This window comes from Aethalodelphis obliquidens, unplaced genomic scaffold, assembly GCF_003676395.1.
Source record: "Aethalodelphis obliquidens isolate GAN/ISIS:26980383/991018 unplaced genomic scaffold, ASM367639v1 scaffold85, whole genome shotgun sequence".
Classification (NCBI taxonomy): domain Eukaryota; kingdom Metazoa; phylum Chordata; class Mammalia; order Artiodactyla; family Delphinidae; genus Aethalodelphis; species Aethalodelphis obliquidens.
Window position 1 is genome coordinate 2,046,910 of NW_020838029.1, and position 19,006 is coordinate 2,065,915.

Genomic DNA, 19,006 nt, shown 5'->3' on the forward strand with positions numbered 1-19,006 from the left:
TTGTGTATATTGAAGAATCCTAGCATTCCTGGGATAAACCCCACTTGATCATGGTGTATGATCCATTAATGTGCTGTTGGATTCTGTTTGCTAGTATTTTGTTGAGGATTTTTGCATCTATGTTCATCAGTGATATTGGCCTGTAGTTTTCTTTTTTTGTGGCATCATTGTCTGGTTTTGTTATCAGGGTGATGGTGGTCTCACAGAATGAGTTTTGGAGTGTTCCTCCCTCTGCTATATTTTGGAAGAGTTTGAGAAGGATCGGTGTTAGCTCTTCTCTTAATGTTTGATAGAATTCACCTGTGAAGCCATCTGATCCTGGGCTTTTGTTTGTTGGAAGATTTTTAGTAACAGTCTCAATTTCAGTGCTTGTGATTGGTCTTTTTATATTTTCTATTTCTTCCTGGTTCAGTCTTGGAAGGTTGTGCTTTTCTAAGCATTTGTCCATTTCTTCCCAGTTGCCCATTTTATTGGCATAGAGGTGCTTGTAGTAATCTCTCATGATCCTTTTTATTTCTGCAGTGTCAGTTGTTACTTCTCCTTTTTCTTTTATAATTCTATTTATTTGAGTCTTCTCCCTTTTTATCTTGATAAGTCTGGGTAAGGGTTTGATGATTTTGTTTATCTTCTCAAAGAACCAGCTTTTAGTTTTATTGATATTTGCTATCATTTCCTTCATTTCTTTATCATTTATTTCTGATCTGATATTTATGATTTCTTTCCTTCTGCTAACATGGGGGTTTCTTTGTTCTTATTTCTCTAATTGTTTTAGGTGTAAAGTCAGCTTGTTTATTTGAGATGTTTCTTGTTTCTTGAGGTAGGTTTTTAATGCTGTAAACTTCCCTCTTAGAACTGCTTTTGGTGCACCCCATAGGTTTTGGGTCTTCGTGTTTTCATTGTCATTTGTTTGTAGTTATTTTTTTGATTTCCTCTTTGATTTCTTCAGTGACCTCTTGGTTATTAAGTAGTGTAATGTTTAGCCTCCACGTGTTTGTATCTTTTACAGCTTTTTTCCTGTTATTGGTATCTAGTCTCATAGAGTTGTGGTTCAGAAAAGATACTTGATACGATTTCGATTTTCTTAAATTTACCAAGGCTTGATTTGTGATCCATGATATGATCTATCCTGGAGAGTGTTCCATGAGCACTTGAGAAGAAAGTGTAATCTCCTGTTTTTGGATGGAATGTCCTATAATCATCAATTAAGTCCATATTGTTTAATGTAGCATTTAAAGCTTGTGTTTCCTTATTTATTTTCATTTAGGATGAGCTGTCTATTGGTGAAAGTGGGGACTTAAAGTCCCCTACTATCATTGTGTTACATTTGAGTTCCCCTTTTATGGCTGTTAGCATTTGCCTTATGTATTGAAGTGCTCCTGTGTTGGGTGCATAAATATTTACAATTGTTATGTCTTCTTCTTGGATTGATCCCTTGATTATTATGTAGTGTCCTTCTTTGTCTCTTGTAATAGTCTTTATTTTAAAGTTTATTTTGTCTGATATGAGAATTGCTACTCCAGCTGTCTTTTGATTTCCATTTTCATGGAATATCTTTTTCCATCCCCTCACTTTCAGTCTGTATGTGTCCCTAGGACAAAAGTGGGTCTCTTGTAGATAGCATATGTACAGGTCTTGTTTTTGTATCCATTCAGCCAGTCTAGGTCTTTTGGTTGGAGCATTTAATCCATTTACATTTAAGGTAATTATCAATATATATTCCTATTACCTTTTTTTTAAACATCTTTATTGAAGCTTTACAATGGTATGTTAATTTCTGCTTTATAACAAAGTGAATCAGTTATACATATACATATGCTATTACAATTTTCTTAATTATTTTAGGTTTGTTATTGTAAATCTTTTCCTTTACTTGTGTTTTCTGCCTAGAGAAGTTCCTTTAGCATTTGATGTAAGGCTGGATTGGTGATGTCGAATTCCCTTAGCTTTGGCTTGTCTGTAAAGCTTTTAATTTCTCCTTCAAATCTGAGTGAGATCCTTGCTGGTTAGAGTAATCTCGGTTGTAGGCATTTCCCTTACATCACTTTAAATATGTCCTGCCACTCCCTTCTGGCTTGCAGAGTTTCTGGTGAAAGATCAGCTGTTAACCTTATTGGGATTCCCTTGTAAGTTAATTTTTGCTTTTTCCTTGCTGCTTTAAATATTTTTTCTTTATATTTAATTTTTGATAGTTTGATTAATATGTGTCTTGGCATGTTTCTCCTTGGATTTATCCTGTATGGGACTCTCTGCATTTCCTGGACTTGACTATTTCCTTTCCCATATTAGGGAAGGTTTCAACTATAATCTCTTCAAATATTTTCTCAGTCCCGTTTTTCTCCTCTTCTTCTTCTGGGGCCCCTATAATTCAAATGTTTTTGTGTTTAATCTTGTCCCAGCAGTCTCTGAGACTTTCCTCAATTATTTTCATTGTTTTTCCTTTATTCTGCTCTACAGTAGTTTTTTCCACTATTTTATCTTCCAGGTCACTTATCTGTTCTTCTGCCTCAGTTATTCTTCTATTGATTCCTTCTGGAGAATTTCTTTTTTTTCGTGGTACATGGGCCGCTGACTGCTGTGGCCTCTCTCGCTGCGGAGCACAGGCTCTGGACATGCAGGCCCAGCGGCCATGGCCCATTGGCTCAGCCACTCCACGGCATGTGGGATCCTCCCAGACTGGGGCACGAACTCGCGTCCCCTGCATCGGCAGGCAGACTCCCAACCACTGCGCCACCAGGGAAGCCCAGGAGAATTTTTAATTTCATTTATTGTGTCATTCTTTATTGTTTGTTTGCTCTTTTGTTCTTCTAGGTCCTTGTTAAACGTTTCTTGTATTTTCTCCATCTATTTCCAAGATTTTGGATCATCTTTACTATCATTACTCTGAATTCTGTTTCAGGTAGCCTGCCTATTTCCTATTCATTTGTTCTGGTGGGTTTTTACCTTGCTCCTTCATCTGCTGCATATTTATCTTCTCCTTTTATTTAACTTACTGTGTTTGGGGTCTCCTTTTCATAGGCTGCGTGTTTGTAGTACCCCTTCGTCTTGGTTTCTGTCCCCAGTGGCTAATGTTGGTTCAGTGTGTTGTGTAGCCTCCCTGGTGGAGGGGACAGGTGCCTGTGTTCTGGTGGATGAGGCTGGATCTTTTCTTCCTGGTGGGCATGACCACGTCTGGTGGTGTGTTTTGGGGTGTCTGTGCACTGTGATTTTAGGCATCCTCTCTGCTATTGGGTGGTGTTTTGTTCTTGTCTTGCTAGTTGTTTGGTGTAGGGTTTCCATCACTGTAGTTTGCTGGTCATTGACTGGAGCTGGGTTTTATCATTGAGATGGAGATCTCTGGGAAAACTTTCACCGTTTGATATTACATGGGGCCAAGAGGTCGCTTGTGGACCAGTATCCTGAACTCAGCTCTCCAACCTCTGAAGCTCAGCCCTGACAACCATTTGGACCACCAAGACCCTGTCAGCCACACGGCTCAGAAGAAAATGGAGAAGAAAAAAGAAAGAAGGAAAGAAAGAAAAGAAAAGAAATAAAATTATTAAAATTTAAAAATTATTAAAAACAAAAAATAAAAAACTAATTAAAAAAAAAACAGAGCAACCCAACCAAAAAACAAATCCACCAGTGACAACAAGTGCTAAAGATTATACGAACAAAAAATACCAAAGAAAAGGAAAGAGAGAACCCTAGGAGAAATGGCAAAAGTAAAGCTGTACAGACAAAATCATACAAAGAAGCATGCACATTCACACTCACCAAAAGAGAAAAAGAAAAATAATATATGTTTATATATATAAAGGTAGAGAGCAAAGAAATCAATAAACAAATCTACAAGTAAAAATAAGCTCTAAGTATTAAACTAAGATAAACATAAAACCAGAAACAAATTAGATGCAGAATGCAAACCCCCAGTCTACATTCGCTCCCAAAGTCCACCCCCTGAATTTTGGGTTGCTTTATTGTCTATTCAGGTATTCCAGAGATACTGGGTACATGAAGTTGATTGTGGAGATTTATTCTGGTGTTCCTGAAGCTGCTAGGAGTAATTTCCCTTTCTCTTCTTTGTTTGCACATATCCTGGGTTTCAGCTTTGGATCTCTCCCCACCTCTGTGTGAAGGTCACCTGAGGGTGTTTGTTCTCCCCCGAGACAGGAAGGGGTTAAAGTAGCAGCTGATTAGGGGGCTCTGGCTCACTTGGGCGGGGTGGAGGGAGGGGTATGGAATGCGGTATGAGCCTGGGGCAGAAGAGGCCAGTATGATGTTGCAACAGCCTGAGGCACGCCATGTGTTCTCCCAGGGAAGTTGTCCCTGGATCATGGGAGCCTGGCATGTCGGGCTGCACAGGCTCCCGGGAATGGAGGTGTGGATAGTGACCTGTGCTTGCACACAGGCTAATTGGTGGCTGCAACAGCAGCCTTAGCATTTCATGCCCTTCTCTGGTGTTTGTGCTGATAGCCGCGACTCACGCCTGTCTCCGGAGCTCTTTTAGGATGTTCTCTGAATTCCCTCTCCTTGCACACCCAAAAGCAATGGTCTCTTGCCTCTTAGGCAGTTCCAGACTTTTTCCTGAACTCCCTCCCAGCTAGCTGTGGTGCACTAGCCCCCTTCAGGCTGTGTTCATGCAGCCAACCCCAGTCCTCTCCCTGGGGTCTGAACTCCGAACACTGTGCCTCACCTCCCAGCCCCCACCAGCCCCGCTGGGTGTGCAGACAAGCCTCGCAGGCTGGTGAGTGCTGGTCAGTTCCAATCTTCTGTGCGGGAATCTCTCTGCTTTGCCCTGTGCACCCCTGTTGCTGTGTTCTCCTGTGTGCCTCAAGGCTCACCTCCCTCCACCCCTTGTCTCCACCAGTGAAGGGGCTTCCTTGTGTATGGAAACTTTTCCTCCTTTACAACTCCCTCCCAGAAGTGCAGGTCCCATCCCTATTCTTTTGTCTCTGTTTTTCCTTTTTTCTTTTGCCCTACCCAGGCACCTGGGGAGTTTCTTGCCTTTTGGGAAGTCTGAGGACTTCTGCCAGTGTCCGGTAGGTGTTCCGTAGGAGTTTTTCCACATGTAGATGTATTTTTGATGTATTTGTTGGGAGGAAGGTGATCTCCACTTCTTACTCCTCCGCCATCTTGAAGGTCCCCCTCAACACTCATTTATATAAAAACTCTCCAGAAAGTTGGCAAAGAGGGAAACTCATTCAACATAATAAAGGCCATATACAAAAAAACCCACAGCAAACATCATTTTTCAGTGGTGAAAAACTGTAACATTTCCTCCAGGATCAGGAACAAGACAGAGATGTCCACTTATGCCACTATTATTCAACATAGTTTGAGAAGTCCTAACCATGGCAATCAGAGAAGAAGTAAAAGGAATCCAAATTGGAAAAGAAGAATTAAAACTGTCCCTGTTTGCTGATGACATGATACTATGCATTGAACCTAATAAATATTCTACAGGAAAACTAATAGAGCTCATCAGTGAATTTGGTAAAGTTGCAGGATACAAAATTAATACACAGAAATCTCTTGCTTTCCTATACACTAAAAACAAAAGATCAGAAAGAGGAATAAAGGAAACAATCTCATTTACAGTCACAACAAAGATAATAAAATAACTAGGAATAAACCTACCTAAGGAGGCAAAAGACCTGTACTCAGAAATCTATAAGATACTGATGAAAGTAATCCAAGACAACACAAACAGATGGAAAGATATACCACGTTCCTGAATTGGAAGAATCAATACTGTGAATATAACTATACTACACAAAGCAATCTACACATTCAGCACAATTCCTATCAAATAACCAATGGCATTTTTTACTGAATTAGCTCAAAAATTTTACAATTTGTATGGAAACACAAAAGACACCAAAGAGCCAAATCAATCTTGAGAAGGAAAAACGAAGTTGGAGGAAACAGGTTCCCTGACTTCAGACTGTGCTATAAAGCTATGGTCATCAAGACAGTATGGTTCTGGCACAAAAACAAAACTATAGATGAGTGGAGCAGGATAGACAGCCCAGAGTTTAACCCACACACCTATGGTCACCTAATAGATGACAAAGCAGCAAGAATATTCAATGGAGAGAAGAGAGTCTCTTCAAAGTATGGTTCTGAGAAAACTGAATAGCTACATGTAAAAGAATAAAATTAGAACACTCCCTAACACCATACACAAAAATAAACTCAAAATGGATTAAAGACCTGAATGTAAGGCCAGACCCTGTAAAACTCTTAGAGGAAAACATAGGCAGAACACTGCTTGTTGTAAATCACAGCAGGATCTTTTCTGACGTACCACACAGGGTAATGAAAATAAGGACAAAAACAAATGGGACCTAATTAAACTTAAAAGTTTTTGCACCCCAAAGGTAACCATAAACAAAATGAAAAGACAACCCTCAGAATGGGACAAAAAATATTGGGTTGGCCAAAATGTCAGTTTGGGGATTTCCATAAGATGGTACAGAAAAACACGAATGAACTTCTTGGCCAACCAAATATTTGCAAATGAAAGAATTGACAATGGATTAATTACCAAAGTATACAAACAGGTCATGCAGCTCAATATCATAAAAACAAAGAACCCAATCCAAAAATGGGCAGAATGCCTAAAATGACATTTTTCCCAAGGAGACATACAGATGGCCAACAAACACATGAGAAGCTGCTCAACATCAGTAATTATTAGAGAAATGTGAATCAAAACTGCAATGAAGTATCACCTCACACTGGTCAGAATGTACATCATCAGAAAATCTATAAACAATAAATACTGAAGAGGATGTAAAGAAAAGGGAACACTCCTACACTGTTGTTAGGAATGTAAATTGGTACAGTAACTATAGAGAACAGTATGGAGGTTCCTTAAAAACTAAAAATAGAACTACCATATGACCCAGCAATCCCACTACTGGGCATATAACCTGAGAAAGCCATAATTCAAAAAGAGTAATGTACCACAGTGTTCACTGCAGCACTATTTACAATAGCCAGGATGTGGAAGCAACCTAAACATTCATTAACAGAGGAATGGATAAAGAAGATGTGGTACATATATACAATGGAATATTACTCAGCCATAGAAAGGAACGAAATTGGGTCGTTTGTAGAGATGTGTATGCGTATAAAGACTGTCATACAGAGTGAAATAAGTCAGAAAGAGAAAAACAAATATCGTATATTAGAGCATATATGTAGAACCTAGAAAATGGTACAGATGAACCGGTTTGCAGAGCAGAAATTGAGACATGGAAGTAGAGAACAAATGTATGGACACAAAGAGGGGAAAGCAGCGGGGGGTGGGGGTTGTGGTGTGATGAATTGGGAGATTGGGATTGACATGTATGCACTGATGTGTATAAAATGGATGACTAATAAGAAATAAAGAAATAAACACTTAAAAAAAGAAAAGAAAAAGGGCTTCTCTGGTGGCGCAGTGGTTGAGAGTCTGCCTGCTGATGCAGGGGACATGGGTTTGTGCCCCAGTCCGGGAAGATCCCACATGGCACGGAGCGGCTAGGCCCATGAGCCATGGCCACTGAGCCTGCGCATCTGGAGCCTGTGCTCCACAATGGGAGAGGCCACAACAGTGAGAGGTCTGCGTACCGCAAAAAAAAAAAAAAAAAAAAAAAAAAATCAAAATTACCTGATAGTCAAAGCAATGATATTTGAAAGTGAGGAAAGTATAGGAACCTAAGTAGAAGTAATGTTTCCATACTGTACTAAAAATGGTAAAAAATGGTAAAATGTTGATAACAGTGGAGAGTGTTAAGTCACATGTGTATATTGTAATACAGTAAGTCCCCTACATACAAAGGAGTTCCATTCTGAGAGCATGTTCATTAAGTCCAATTTGTTCATAAGTCCAACAAAGTTAGCCTAGGTACCCAACAAATACAATCGACTATATAGTACTGTGCTGTAATAGGTTTATAATACTTTTCACACAAATAATACATAACAAAGAAACACATAAGTAAAGAAAACATTTGAATCTTACAGTATAGTACCTTGAAAAGTATAGTAGTACAGTACAACAGCTGGCATACAGGGGCTGGCATTGAGTGAACAGGCAAGAAGAGTTACTGACTGGAGGAGGGAGAGGAGGTGGGAGATGGTAGAGCTGAAGGATCATCAACAATAGGAGATGGAAGACAAGTTTCAAGTTCACTCACGCCTGATGTTGATGGAATGCATTTTCACATCTTTGAAAGTTCGCATCTTGAACTTTGTAGGGGACTTACTGTACCCAGAATGATTTCAAGGAAACTGTACCAAAACCCTACAAATAAATCAAGATGGAATCCTAAAAAAAAATGTTCAAGTAACCCACAGCGGGGCAAGAAAAGACAAACGGAAGAATAAGAAACAAAAAAATAAAATGATAAAATGGTCTAACATATCAACAATTACCTTAAATATAAATGGTTTAAGTACACCAATTAAGAGCAGAGATTGGCATAGTGGATAAACACTATCAAATTGTCCTCAACAAGAATTCCTTGAATAAATAGATATTTCATTTCTTAAGAAATTAAAAAGGAAGAAATTATCATGAAAAATTTATATTGAAATTTTTCTTTCCTAATGAGGAAGCAAAGAAAATTTGTTCAAATGATCAAGTCCCCCAAAACTCTTTTGCTACTAACCAGTTTTATAACCAGAAAAACATTGATCTTCTTAATTAATTTTACCAAGCTAGCACAGTTCTTAAATAAGTTTTGATGCTGATAGCGCTGAGTACTTATTTATTATAAATAAAATATTAACTTATAAAACATAAGAGGGCATTTAATCCAAAATCACAATAAAATTATCCTTGGGATGCAAGATACTTTAATTTTGGAATTTATTAATATATGTCATCAAATTAATATATCAAAGGGACATACATAAAATAGTCAAGAGATAATGAATGATAAAATGAAATAAAATTCAAGACCATTTCTGATTTTTAAAAGTATTACACATTATATAAATGATTTTTAAAATACCCCATATTCTTCTATCTGTTTTTCTACTCAGGTGCCTTACATGAGTGAAGAATGAACAATAAACAATGAATAGAACAGAAAAAACAAGCAAACAGAAACGGTTCACAAAACTGCAAATAAACACCAAAAGGTGATATTTTCCCCTATCAAATAGTAAAAAGTTAAAAAAAAAAAATGAACGTGAAGTCCTCATATGTTAGTGATTTAATGTTACAAAGGAAGACAAAATTAATAGATGATAGAAACACACATTATTTATGTGTGGTTAGGCTTCTGGGATATAAGAATTCCATGAAATGTTGAAAATAAATGTAATTATAGTGGAAATTAGTAAAAATTATCACAAGTGTTATCTGCTAATATATTACAGGAATCTTAAAAATGTATGCATTATTTAGCTTGACAATTATACTTCTAAAAATGTGTCCTGAGGAAAGAGTGTTGATTTTTTCTAAAGTTTTATTTACAGTGATGTTTATGGTTCATATGAGTGAACTTTAAAACTAAATAAAAGAAATTATAAAAACAAGCCTGTGTCAGATGCTGTTAATTCCTTATCCAAAAGTCATTGCCCATTTTCTTCCTTACTAACAGAACACTGATTTCATTCTGGGTGGCAAAGTGACCAGCCTCAAGAACTGACTCTCCCTCCCTCCCTCCCTTCCTTCCTTCCTTTCTGGCTGCATTGGGTCTTTGTTGCTGTGCGAGGGCTTTCTCTATTTGCCTCGAGGCGGGGCTCCTCTTCATTGTGGTGTGTGGGCTTCTCATTGCGGTGGCTTCTGTTGTTGCAGAGCATGAGCTCTAGGCACACGGGCTTCAGTAGTTGTGGCTTCTAGAGCGCAGGCTCAGTAGTTGTGGCACACAGGCTTGGTTGCTCTGTGACATATGGGATCTTCCTGGACCAGGGCTCGAACCCATGTCCTCTGCATTGGCAGGCGGATTCTTAACCACTGCGCCACCAGGGAAGTCCAAGAAGTGATTCGTGATTGGTCTTAGTCCATTATGGAAATCCCATTTTTGTTTGCCAGGTACTCATGTCCTAGCATTCCCAGCAGTTTTGAGATACTTATAATGCCCAACTCTGGCCCATAACATACAAAGGGAAATCTGTTGTGGAGCTTCTAGGAAAATACTTCTTCACTAACAATGTCACGCTACTTTGTCTCTGCCCCTTCTTCCTGACTTTGACTCTGATGTGAAGATGTAATGCTTTGAGTTATGGTAACCAAGAGACCACAAGCATGAGGAAAAAATAGCAAGGTGCCCAGGATGTAGGATAAAAAGAGCCTGGGTCCTTGACAATATTGTTGATCTGCCCACCCAACCACAAGGATCCCTGCTTCCAAATTTCATTACATAAATAAATGTGTTTATGGTTCAAGTCACTGGTAAGTTTTATGTTACTTTTAACTTAGTACATCTTAATTTAATCAAAGATTAATTTGCCCACAGCAAAGCTGGGACTCAAACCCATGTGTATTCAATTTTTACTGAACACTGTGACTTTGAGCAAGTCACATACGCTCTCTGAGTCTCAGTTTCAACATCTAAAATGGGGCTCATAATACCTTCTTGGTGAGACTCGAGAGCCAAATGAGATAATGCACATGAAAACTCTTTACAAAGTACAGACTGCTATACAAGTACAAGCTGTTTTTACATAAAGCAGTTGCAGGAACACAATACTGCAGTTCATTCATTTTTTCTGAGCTTTCTAGTGGTGCTGAAATAAATGACAACCAAAGAGGTGCTTAGACAAATGCACATTTCATCATGGGCCACTTTTTGAGAATTTGGTAACAGCAGTTTAACAGAAAGACCTATTTTTCTCCCTTGGAGAAGTTCAGGTTTGTAAATATGGATGGCTTTAAAGGTAATGGCCATGTACATGACAGGAACATTTCTCAGAGCTTGTTCTTATAGGAGTGCCAAGCCTTTTGATCATGAAGATGAATGTGATATTTAAAATAGATTTTGTCAAGCTAAGTAGCTTATTCCATCTGGTCCATCCTAATGTCTAGCATGACCTAACTTCTGAAGACTTTTCCTTGGTCTTGGGATCCCTTATTAACCATGTGGGCACCCCACTGTGGTATAGAATGCTATGTGTAAAGAGTTAAAATTAGAGTTAGTGCTTGTCTGTTAATATCCCTGGGCCTTAGTCTCTTCATTTGTGAAATAGGGAGGTAGGAAGGAGGCCGGCTAAATAATTGATACATTTTGTTTCAGTCAGAGTATCATGTCACTCTCCTAACTAAAACCATCCAAAGGGTTCCTGGTGTGCTTTTTAAAAAATTAAAATTTCTCATCATAAACTTAAAGATTCCCATGGTTTGGCCGATACTTCCCTCTGTGACCTCATTATGTACTAGTCTACCTCTCACTCACCAATCACCAGCTGCACTTACCTTCTTCCTCTTTCTTGAACATGCCTAGCTCATTCTCACCTTGGAACTGTGCACTAGCTGTATTCTCTCCCCAGAAGACACCTCCTTGAGAGGCCTTCCCTTGCTACCTGATCTAAGCAGCCACCCAGTCACTCTGTATCAGGTCACTGTAAATAATTCTTGTCATACTTCCATATCTATGTATGTATCTTGTTCATTGTTTGCTCCACTAATTAAAAGGTAAGGTTCATGAAGGCAAATAATTTTGTCTGTTTTACCATACCCACAGTGGCTACAACCATGCCTGCCACTTTGTAGGTGTTCAATAAGTAATTGCTGAATTAATGAACAACTGCATAAAATATGTGAGTGTGAAAAAAAAATCTGCCGACTGTCTGTTCCCAGCCTTTGTGTTCCCAGCTGCAGCCTAAATTTAATACCACCCCCAGGTTTTGGGACCAATAGGGACCTGAAGCAGGAACAATTAAGCAGCTCCAGCTCTGCAAGCCAGGGCTGTGTATAAAATCCCTGCTTTGTGGGTGGTTTTGTTCTGACCCTTACCACTAATTGGGATTCTAGACCCTCCCTAGTTCCCCATCAATGAAGCCTCTCTTGCAGTTTCCTCAGTGGCCCAGTCCCTCTAGACAGAGGCCACATTTCAGACTACTCAGTTCTTCTCTCTTTCCAATTCCCAAGACCTGATATCTGGCTCCTGAACCGCAAATGAGTGGGCCCTTCTTTAGTTGACATATGTCCCTAATACCAAACAGCCTTCCTAGGCCTTTGCATTACACATTTACTCTTGAAATACCCCACTATCTCATGGAATCCTCCCCTGCCCCTGATGTTGCCAGGTTGACTTCTTAATGGAGTTGTGACTGCTATTGTCACAATCTTTGTTTTTTTTGATGTGGACCATTTTTTCAAAAAGTCTACTGAATTTGTTACAATATTGCTTCTGATTTATGTTTTGGTTTTTTTGGCCCTGAGGCATGTGGGATCTTAGCTCCCTGACCAGGGATGGATTCCGCACCCCCTGCATTGGAAGGTGAAGTCTTAACCACTGGACCACCAGAGAAGTCCCCTGTCATAATCTTTGGTTTGTTTTATCTACTAAACTGATTAGACACAGATGGGGATGATTCTGCTAATCTTGGACTCTCTTGGTTGCCAGTCTGGTTCTTAAGATGTGACAGAAATAAGTATCCTGACCAGGGGGACTTACCTTGGAGAGCTCTTGTCCAGGCCCACAGAGTTGGCAAGCGACACACCGTCCCCATTGGTCCCAGTACTCATTTTCTTGGCAATCCATGGTGGGAATGCTATGGGTACACAACACAACAATTAGGGAACTAGCGGAAAGGGATTTCAAAGTAAGTAGTGCCTTCCATGTCAATTGGTTTATGGGCCTCTTAATCTAGTCTCTGGTCCTGGGTTATAAGGGTTGAGAAAGGCAACCCAAAACAGCTAATGCATATATAGCACTGACCATGTGCCAAGAACTCTTAAATGGTTTACAAGTAATAATTCAACCTTTAAAACAACCATACAAATAATTATTATTAGCCTAATTTTGCATATGAGGAAAATGAAGCACAGAGACCAAGGGATTCACCAAAGTTCACACAGTTAGTGGCTATAACACTTGCTGAACTGGAAAGAGAATAAGACAAGGAGCTGGCTTCTGCCTAGGGAGTAGAGAATAACCACAATCTCTCACATGTTACCAGCTATTAACAGTTTAGAAAGCACTTTAATACCCATTATATTTGATCCATACAACATCCATGTGAGGTAAGCAATATAGAGATTATCATCCTTCCTTTGTGGATGAGAAAGCTGAAACATGGTTCCCTTTTGCCAAAACTGTCTTTAAGTTTGAGGAGAACTAGCTGTCATTGCTTCTGTCCTTGTCTGGGTAGGAGGGGAGAATGACGCAGCATGAAGAAATGTGCTGGTACACTAAGGTGTAGATAAAAGGAAACACTAGTCACATAACAGTTCTCATAATACAAATGGCATAGGGCAGTGGCACTAGTATTGGTCAGAGTGTTGGGAGATATGGGTTCTATCCTGGATATAGGGTAACCAATCATCCAGTTTCGCTTAGGACTAAGAAGCTTCCTCAGGACATGAGACTTTCAGTGTTAAAACTGGGACAGTCTCAGGTAAATTGGGATGGTTGGTCAACTTACTTGGCTCTTCTTCATTCAACCTATGATCCTGGATGATTCACTTTATTTTTTCTGGCCTTAGTTACTTAATTTGAAGGAAGGGGGAAGTATATACCTCACCTACCTTATATAGGTCTTGGGATGATTAAATGAGCTAAGGTCCATAAAAGCATTCTGAAGGATTTGAAAAGCTATACAAAATAAGACAGAGTTAAGTATGTAGACAGAGAGTTTTATACAAAGGTGAATTTTAATGTAAGTAACTGATACATGGAGCTTGCACTACTCAAAGAGAAAGGTGGGGTGAGATTCTTTTGTGCACTCCTTAACTTCATGCCAAGGTGAACTTCAGGTGGCTTCTCAAAGTACTGAAAGTCCTAAGTATGTACTTCCAGTCAGAAGAGAGGAGAGTGTGAATGTGCACCTTGAGAGACCATCACTCCTCCCTTCAAAAGTCCCCAATAGCGATGGGATAAGTCATCCTGTCTGGCATTTTTGCTTGAATGCACCTTTTCCCACCATCAACTGGGCCATTCTTTCCCATGCATTCATTCAGAAGAAAGTGGACTACAAAATCCATTTTTGCACAAGCTGAAGATGTTACCTCCTATGTGTTTCGATTACTGGCCCATAGTGTCACCCTCAGTACGCACGCTCCCCTCCCTACCCCATCTTCTCATTAAGAACAAAAACCATCAGTGGTCTCACAGCCCTCATGACAAGGGAATTAAGTGTCATGGGCACAGGGCCAGCATATTGGTCTGGACAACTCCCCTGTATCCTTCTCTTGCTCACAGAAACAGAAAAACATTGTCAGGAGCCAAAGAGCAGTCCTGCCCTTGAGATAAGCTCCTTATATAGGCATCTGAAATCTCCATAGCAGCTGTTTCTGGCCTTTGGGTGTCTGAGACAGCCTATTCTGTTTGGTATCCAGAGCCCCTCCCATGTAATAAACATGTGGCATGATTTTTTTTTTAAAGTACTTTATTGCTAAAAAATGCTAACCATCATCTGAGCCCTCAGGGAGTTGTAATCTTTTCGCAGTAGTAACATCAAAGATCACTGATCACAGATCACCATAACAAATATAATAATAATGAAAAAGTTTGAAATATTGTGAGAATTATGGAAATGTGACACAGAGACGTGAAATGAGCAAATGCTGTTGGAAAAATGGCGCTGAGAGATTTGCTCAATGCAGGGTTGCCACAGACCTTCAATTTATAAATAACGCAATACCTGTGAGATGCAATAAAGTACTCAGGAAGCATTAAGAGCCTGGGCTCCAGACTCAGATTCGGATTTCACTCCTGGCTTTGCCGATTCCTAGCTATGTGATTTTGCCTCACAAGTTACTAAACCTCTCTGAAACCCAGTTTCCTGATGAAAAGAGCTTGTTCATGGGACTGCTGTGAAGAAATAGGAAATGACTCATATAAACACCTTAGTATGGTGCCTGGCACAGAAGAAATGCTCAACAACTGTTAGTTAATTTTTGTTTTTGTTCTGATTATTATTAGATGCCAGTCTAGTAAATTCTAAAAGAGATTATGGTAGCTTAGCTTCCCCACTTCAACAGAAATGTAATTTTCAATTTTCTGAAAACAGTAAATACTTTTGAATCACATCCTGGTACATAAATGTTTTCCTGGGTGACAGAAATCTGAAAAGGAATGTCCTTCCAAATTTCAGTTTTTATCTTAAAACACACATACTATTTATATCTAGCCCAAGGCTTCTTTCTTGTAGAGGTGTAGTAGAGTTGTGAGTTTCAAAGGTCTGATTATACTGTTTAAAAACAATAGCCTTAAGAGAGTCCAGATACCGGCTTCTGAGGTCCATTTTCACAATCTGATGGTGTTTGCTAGCAATTGTCAGTGCCTGACCCAGAAGGGGTAGATTGCTTTTCAGTTGGGAGGAAGAAGTGAAGGCATATGGTGTTTGGGAATAATACACCACGTAAGCAGGTTTGTACTGGTTTGGCTTTCTATACTGTGTTCCCCAGGCAATTTGAATCCATACTGCATTCTCCTCAGCATCTCTGAAGCTGACTGTCACATTTTTTAATGCTCTCTTAAGAATTTTCTTGAATGAACTTTTGAATTGTTCCATATCAAAAAGGTCAGTGTCTTCACCTGGTCCTTTACTCATCTGAAAAACATCCCAAACTTTCTGATGCCGATGAAATTGAGTATAAATGATGTCTAAAAGTGCTGCATCATTGAGACTTGCACGATTTTCCTCACAAAGCAGAACCAAGTCCTGAACAAGAGATTCCTTTCTCTGCCGGAAGTTTACAGTCTGCAGTTGATTTTCAGACAAAAAATTCCAGGTTTTTAGTATTGTCATCATTTCAGTCAATGGGATTTTCAAGATGGTCCTCCTGAAAAACTCGGAAACAGTTTCATCCATCTCTTTGGCACACATCGCCGGCCGGCTCTCTCATCAGATGTTCCCGCCTGCTGCACCTTCAAAGCCACCAATTGCAGTTCCCGCCGCCCTGGCATGTGGCATGAATTTTAACATGTCCCTCTAACTTTGGCTTTGAGACCTGTGTCTAGGCAAGTTGGGCGTATTGCCAAATCCCCATATCAGGTCCCAGGGGATGAACAAAGGACTTTTCCCCCCTCTTTTGTCAAACTGTTTATCCAAAGCATACAAATTAAACTGTCTTTCATTATAAGTTTAACAAATTGCCTTTTTAAAAGAGAAGAAAGCCACATAGACTCTGATCTGTTTTGAAGAAGTCAGGGCATATGGGTAAAATTGTCTAAGAATGGTTAAATTATTACCCAGGGACAAACTCAGACCTTATGTAAAGTTCTTCCCTGTGGTCAGCAGTGTCCTGTGGTAGATGTACTGCCTTTTTATTTTAAGAGAAGGTGAGAGAGAATAATTAGGTTTTGAGAAAATCAGAGCTACTCTGAAGCATCCTATAACTGCAGCTAACACTCTTCTAAAATGTCACAGAAGATGCCTGAATCTTCCAAACTGCTGTATAAGACAGCAATATAGACAGACCTATAAGATTTTGACATATGTATATACTCATACAAATGCTATCCAGATAAAGATACAAATACAAAAACCTTTCCATTACCTCAGTAGACCCTTTCATGCCCCTTCCCAGTCAATGCCATCCCCGTCTCCCAGGTAATTTCTATTCTGACTTCTGTCACAATCATTAGTTTAATCTGTCCTTGAACTTCATATAAATTGGATTCATATAAGAGCACTCTTGGGACTTCCCTGGTGGTCCAGTGGCTAAGACTTTATGCTCCCAATGCAGGGGGCCCTGTTTTGATCCCTGGTCATGGAACTAGATCCCACATGCTGCAACTAAATATCCCACATGCCACAACTAAAAGATCCCGCACGTGGTAAAAGAAGATCCCACGATTATACCCCAATAAAGATGTTAAAAAAAAAAAGAAGATCCCATGTGCCACAACTAAGACCCTGCACAGCCAAATAAATAAATAAATAAATATTTCAAAAAAAGAGGACTTTTTTGTTTCTGGCTTTCTTTGCTCAATGTAATGTCTGTGAGATTTATCCATTACACTGTATGTAGCAATATTCATTCCTTACCATTGCTGTGTAGTACCCCATTATATGGATATGCCACAATTTATTTATGCATTTTTTTGGTTAATGGACATTGAACTGTTTTTAATTTGTAACCATTTACAATAAAGTTGCTATACTATGGTCAATTGCTTTTCAAAAAGAGTGCCAAGACAGTTCAATGGGAAAGGAACAGGCTTTTCAAAAAAAGGCATGGTGACAACTGGGTATCCACATAAAACAGAATCAAATTGGACCCTTACCTCACACCATATATAAAATTAACTCAAAATGGACCAAACCTCTAAATGAAAGACATAAACCTATAAAACTCTTAAAAGAGCTTTATAAGAAAACATAAAAATGTTTATAATTAAATATTTCTTTCTTATAAGAAAATATAGGTATAAATATTTGTGACCTTTGATTAGGCTATGGTTTCTTAGATACAACACCAAAAAGAAAGCAACAAGAAGAAAACAATGATAAATTTTACTTAATCAAAATTTAAAACTTTTGTGCTTCAAGGACAATATCAGGAAAATAAAAAGACAACCCACATAATGGGAGAAAAAAACCCTATAAATTATAGAGAACTGATTTTATATATATATATATATATATATATATATATATAAAATAGAGAAATCTTACAACTCAACAATAAAAATGCAAATAACCTAATTAAATATGGGCAAAGTACTTGAATATACATTGCTCCAAGAAGATATAAAAAATGGCCAATAAGGATATTAAAACATGCTCAACGTCATTAGCAATTAGGGGAATGCAACTCAAAATCACCATGAAATCCCATGTCATACCCACTAAGGTGGCTATAACAAAAAAGGGGATGATTAAGTGTTGGCAAGGATGTGGATAAATTGCAACCCTCATATATTGCTGGTGAGAATGTAAAGTGGTGCAGTCCCTTTGGAAAATGGTTTTTCAGTTCCTCAAAATAATAAACATAAAGTTACCATGTGATCCAGCAATTCCAATATTTAGTATATACCCAAAAGTACTGAAAATATATATCCACACAAAAATTTGTACATGAATGTTCCTAGCAGCATTATACATAATAGTCAAAAATGTAGAAACAACTCAAATGTAAATTAACTAAGTGGATAAACAAAATGTGGTCTATCAATACAATTAAATATTATTCAGCCAGAAAAAGGAATGAAGTACTCGATGAGGACTACAACATGGTTGAAACTTGAAAATATTATGCTAAGTGAAAGAAGCCACACAAAAGGAAAACTATACGATTCCATTTATATGAAATGTTCAGAATAGGCAATTCATAGAGACAGAAAGTAGGCCAGTAATTGCTAGGGGCTGGGGAAAGGAGAGAATAGGAAATAGCTACTTAATGGATATGAGTTTCATTTTGGGGTAAGGAAATGGCTTGGAACTAGATAGTAGTGATGGTTGTACAACTTGGTGAATATGTTAAAAAACAGTGAATTATACACTTTGAAAAGTGAATTTTATGGTATGTGAGTTATGTTTCAATTTTTTAAAAAACCTAGTTCTTCAGCTTTTTCTTTAATACTGTGAATTACCCTGTATCATTCTAATAGACATTGTTTAATTTATTCCCCAAATTAAAATTTTAAAAAGCTACTATGAATATTCTTATACATGCCCTCCAAATGATTTTTTTCCCCCAAATTTATCTAGTAGGTGCTATTTGGGTATATTGATTGGGTTTAACCAGAGGTATTGACAAGTGGCAAGATGACTAGAATATCTCTTTATTTTGTCTGTCTCTGTCATGTGACTGCTCACTCTGTCCATCCCCCTGTCCTGATCCACTCCCCCACTAAAAAAAATAAACTAGAAAAATAAGAATGCAACCTGACAGGGAAAAGGAGAAGTAATGAGG

General features: G+C 38.6%; 2 protein-coding genes across 6 annotated transcripts in view; both read right to left on the minus strand.

Annotated features, from left to right (window-relative positions):
• Window positions 1–19,006, minus strand: part of EDA2R (ectodysplasin A2 receptor) — a 69,528-nt gene that overhangs the window by 41,595 nt on the left and 8,927 nt on the right. For all 4 annotated transcript variants that reach the window (XM_027093571.1, XM_027093569.1, XM_027093570.1 and 1 more), the window contains exon 2: window positions 12,597–12,693. In XM_027093571.1, coding sequence (XP_026949372.1) covers window positions 12,597–12,667 — 71 coding nt within the window. In that variant the 5' untranslated portion in view covers window positions 12,668–12,693. The remainder of the gene's footprint in view (window positions 1–12,596; window positions 12,694–19,006) is intronic.
• LOC113613112 (centromere protein N-like) lies at window positions 15,172–15,990 on the minus strand. 2 transcript variants are annotated; one of them, XM_027093573.1, is made up of 2 exons: window positions 15,604–15,990; window positions 15,172–15,426 (listed from the first exon to the last, which is right to left on the minus strand). In XM_027093573.1, exons 1-2 carry the CDS (start codon window positions 15,970–15,972, stop codon window positions 15,241–15,243), a joined length of 555 nt encoding a protein of 184 aa, XP_026949374.1. In that variant the 5' UTR covers window positions 15,973–15,990; the 3' UTR covers window positions 15,172–15,240. The 2 variants fall into 2 exon arrangements, with proteins under 2 accessions (XP_026949374.1, XP_026949373.1); XM_027093572.1 differs by having other exon boundaries at window positions 15,175–15,990.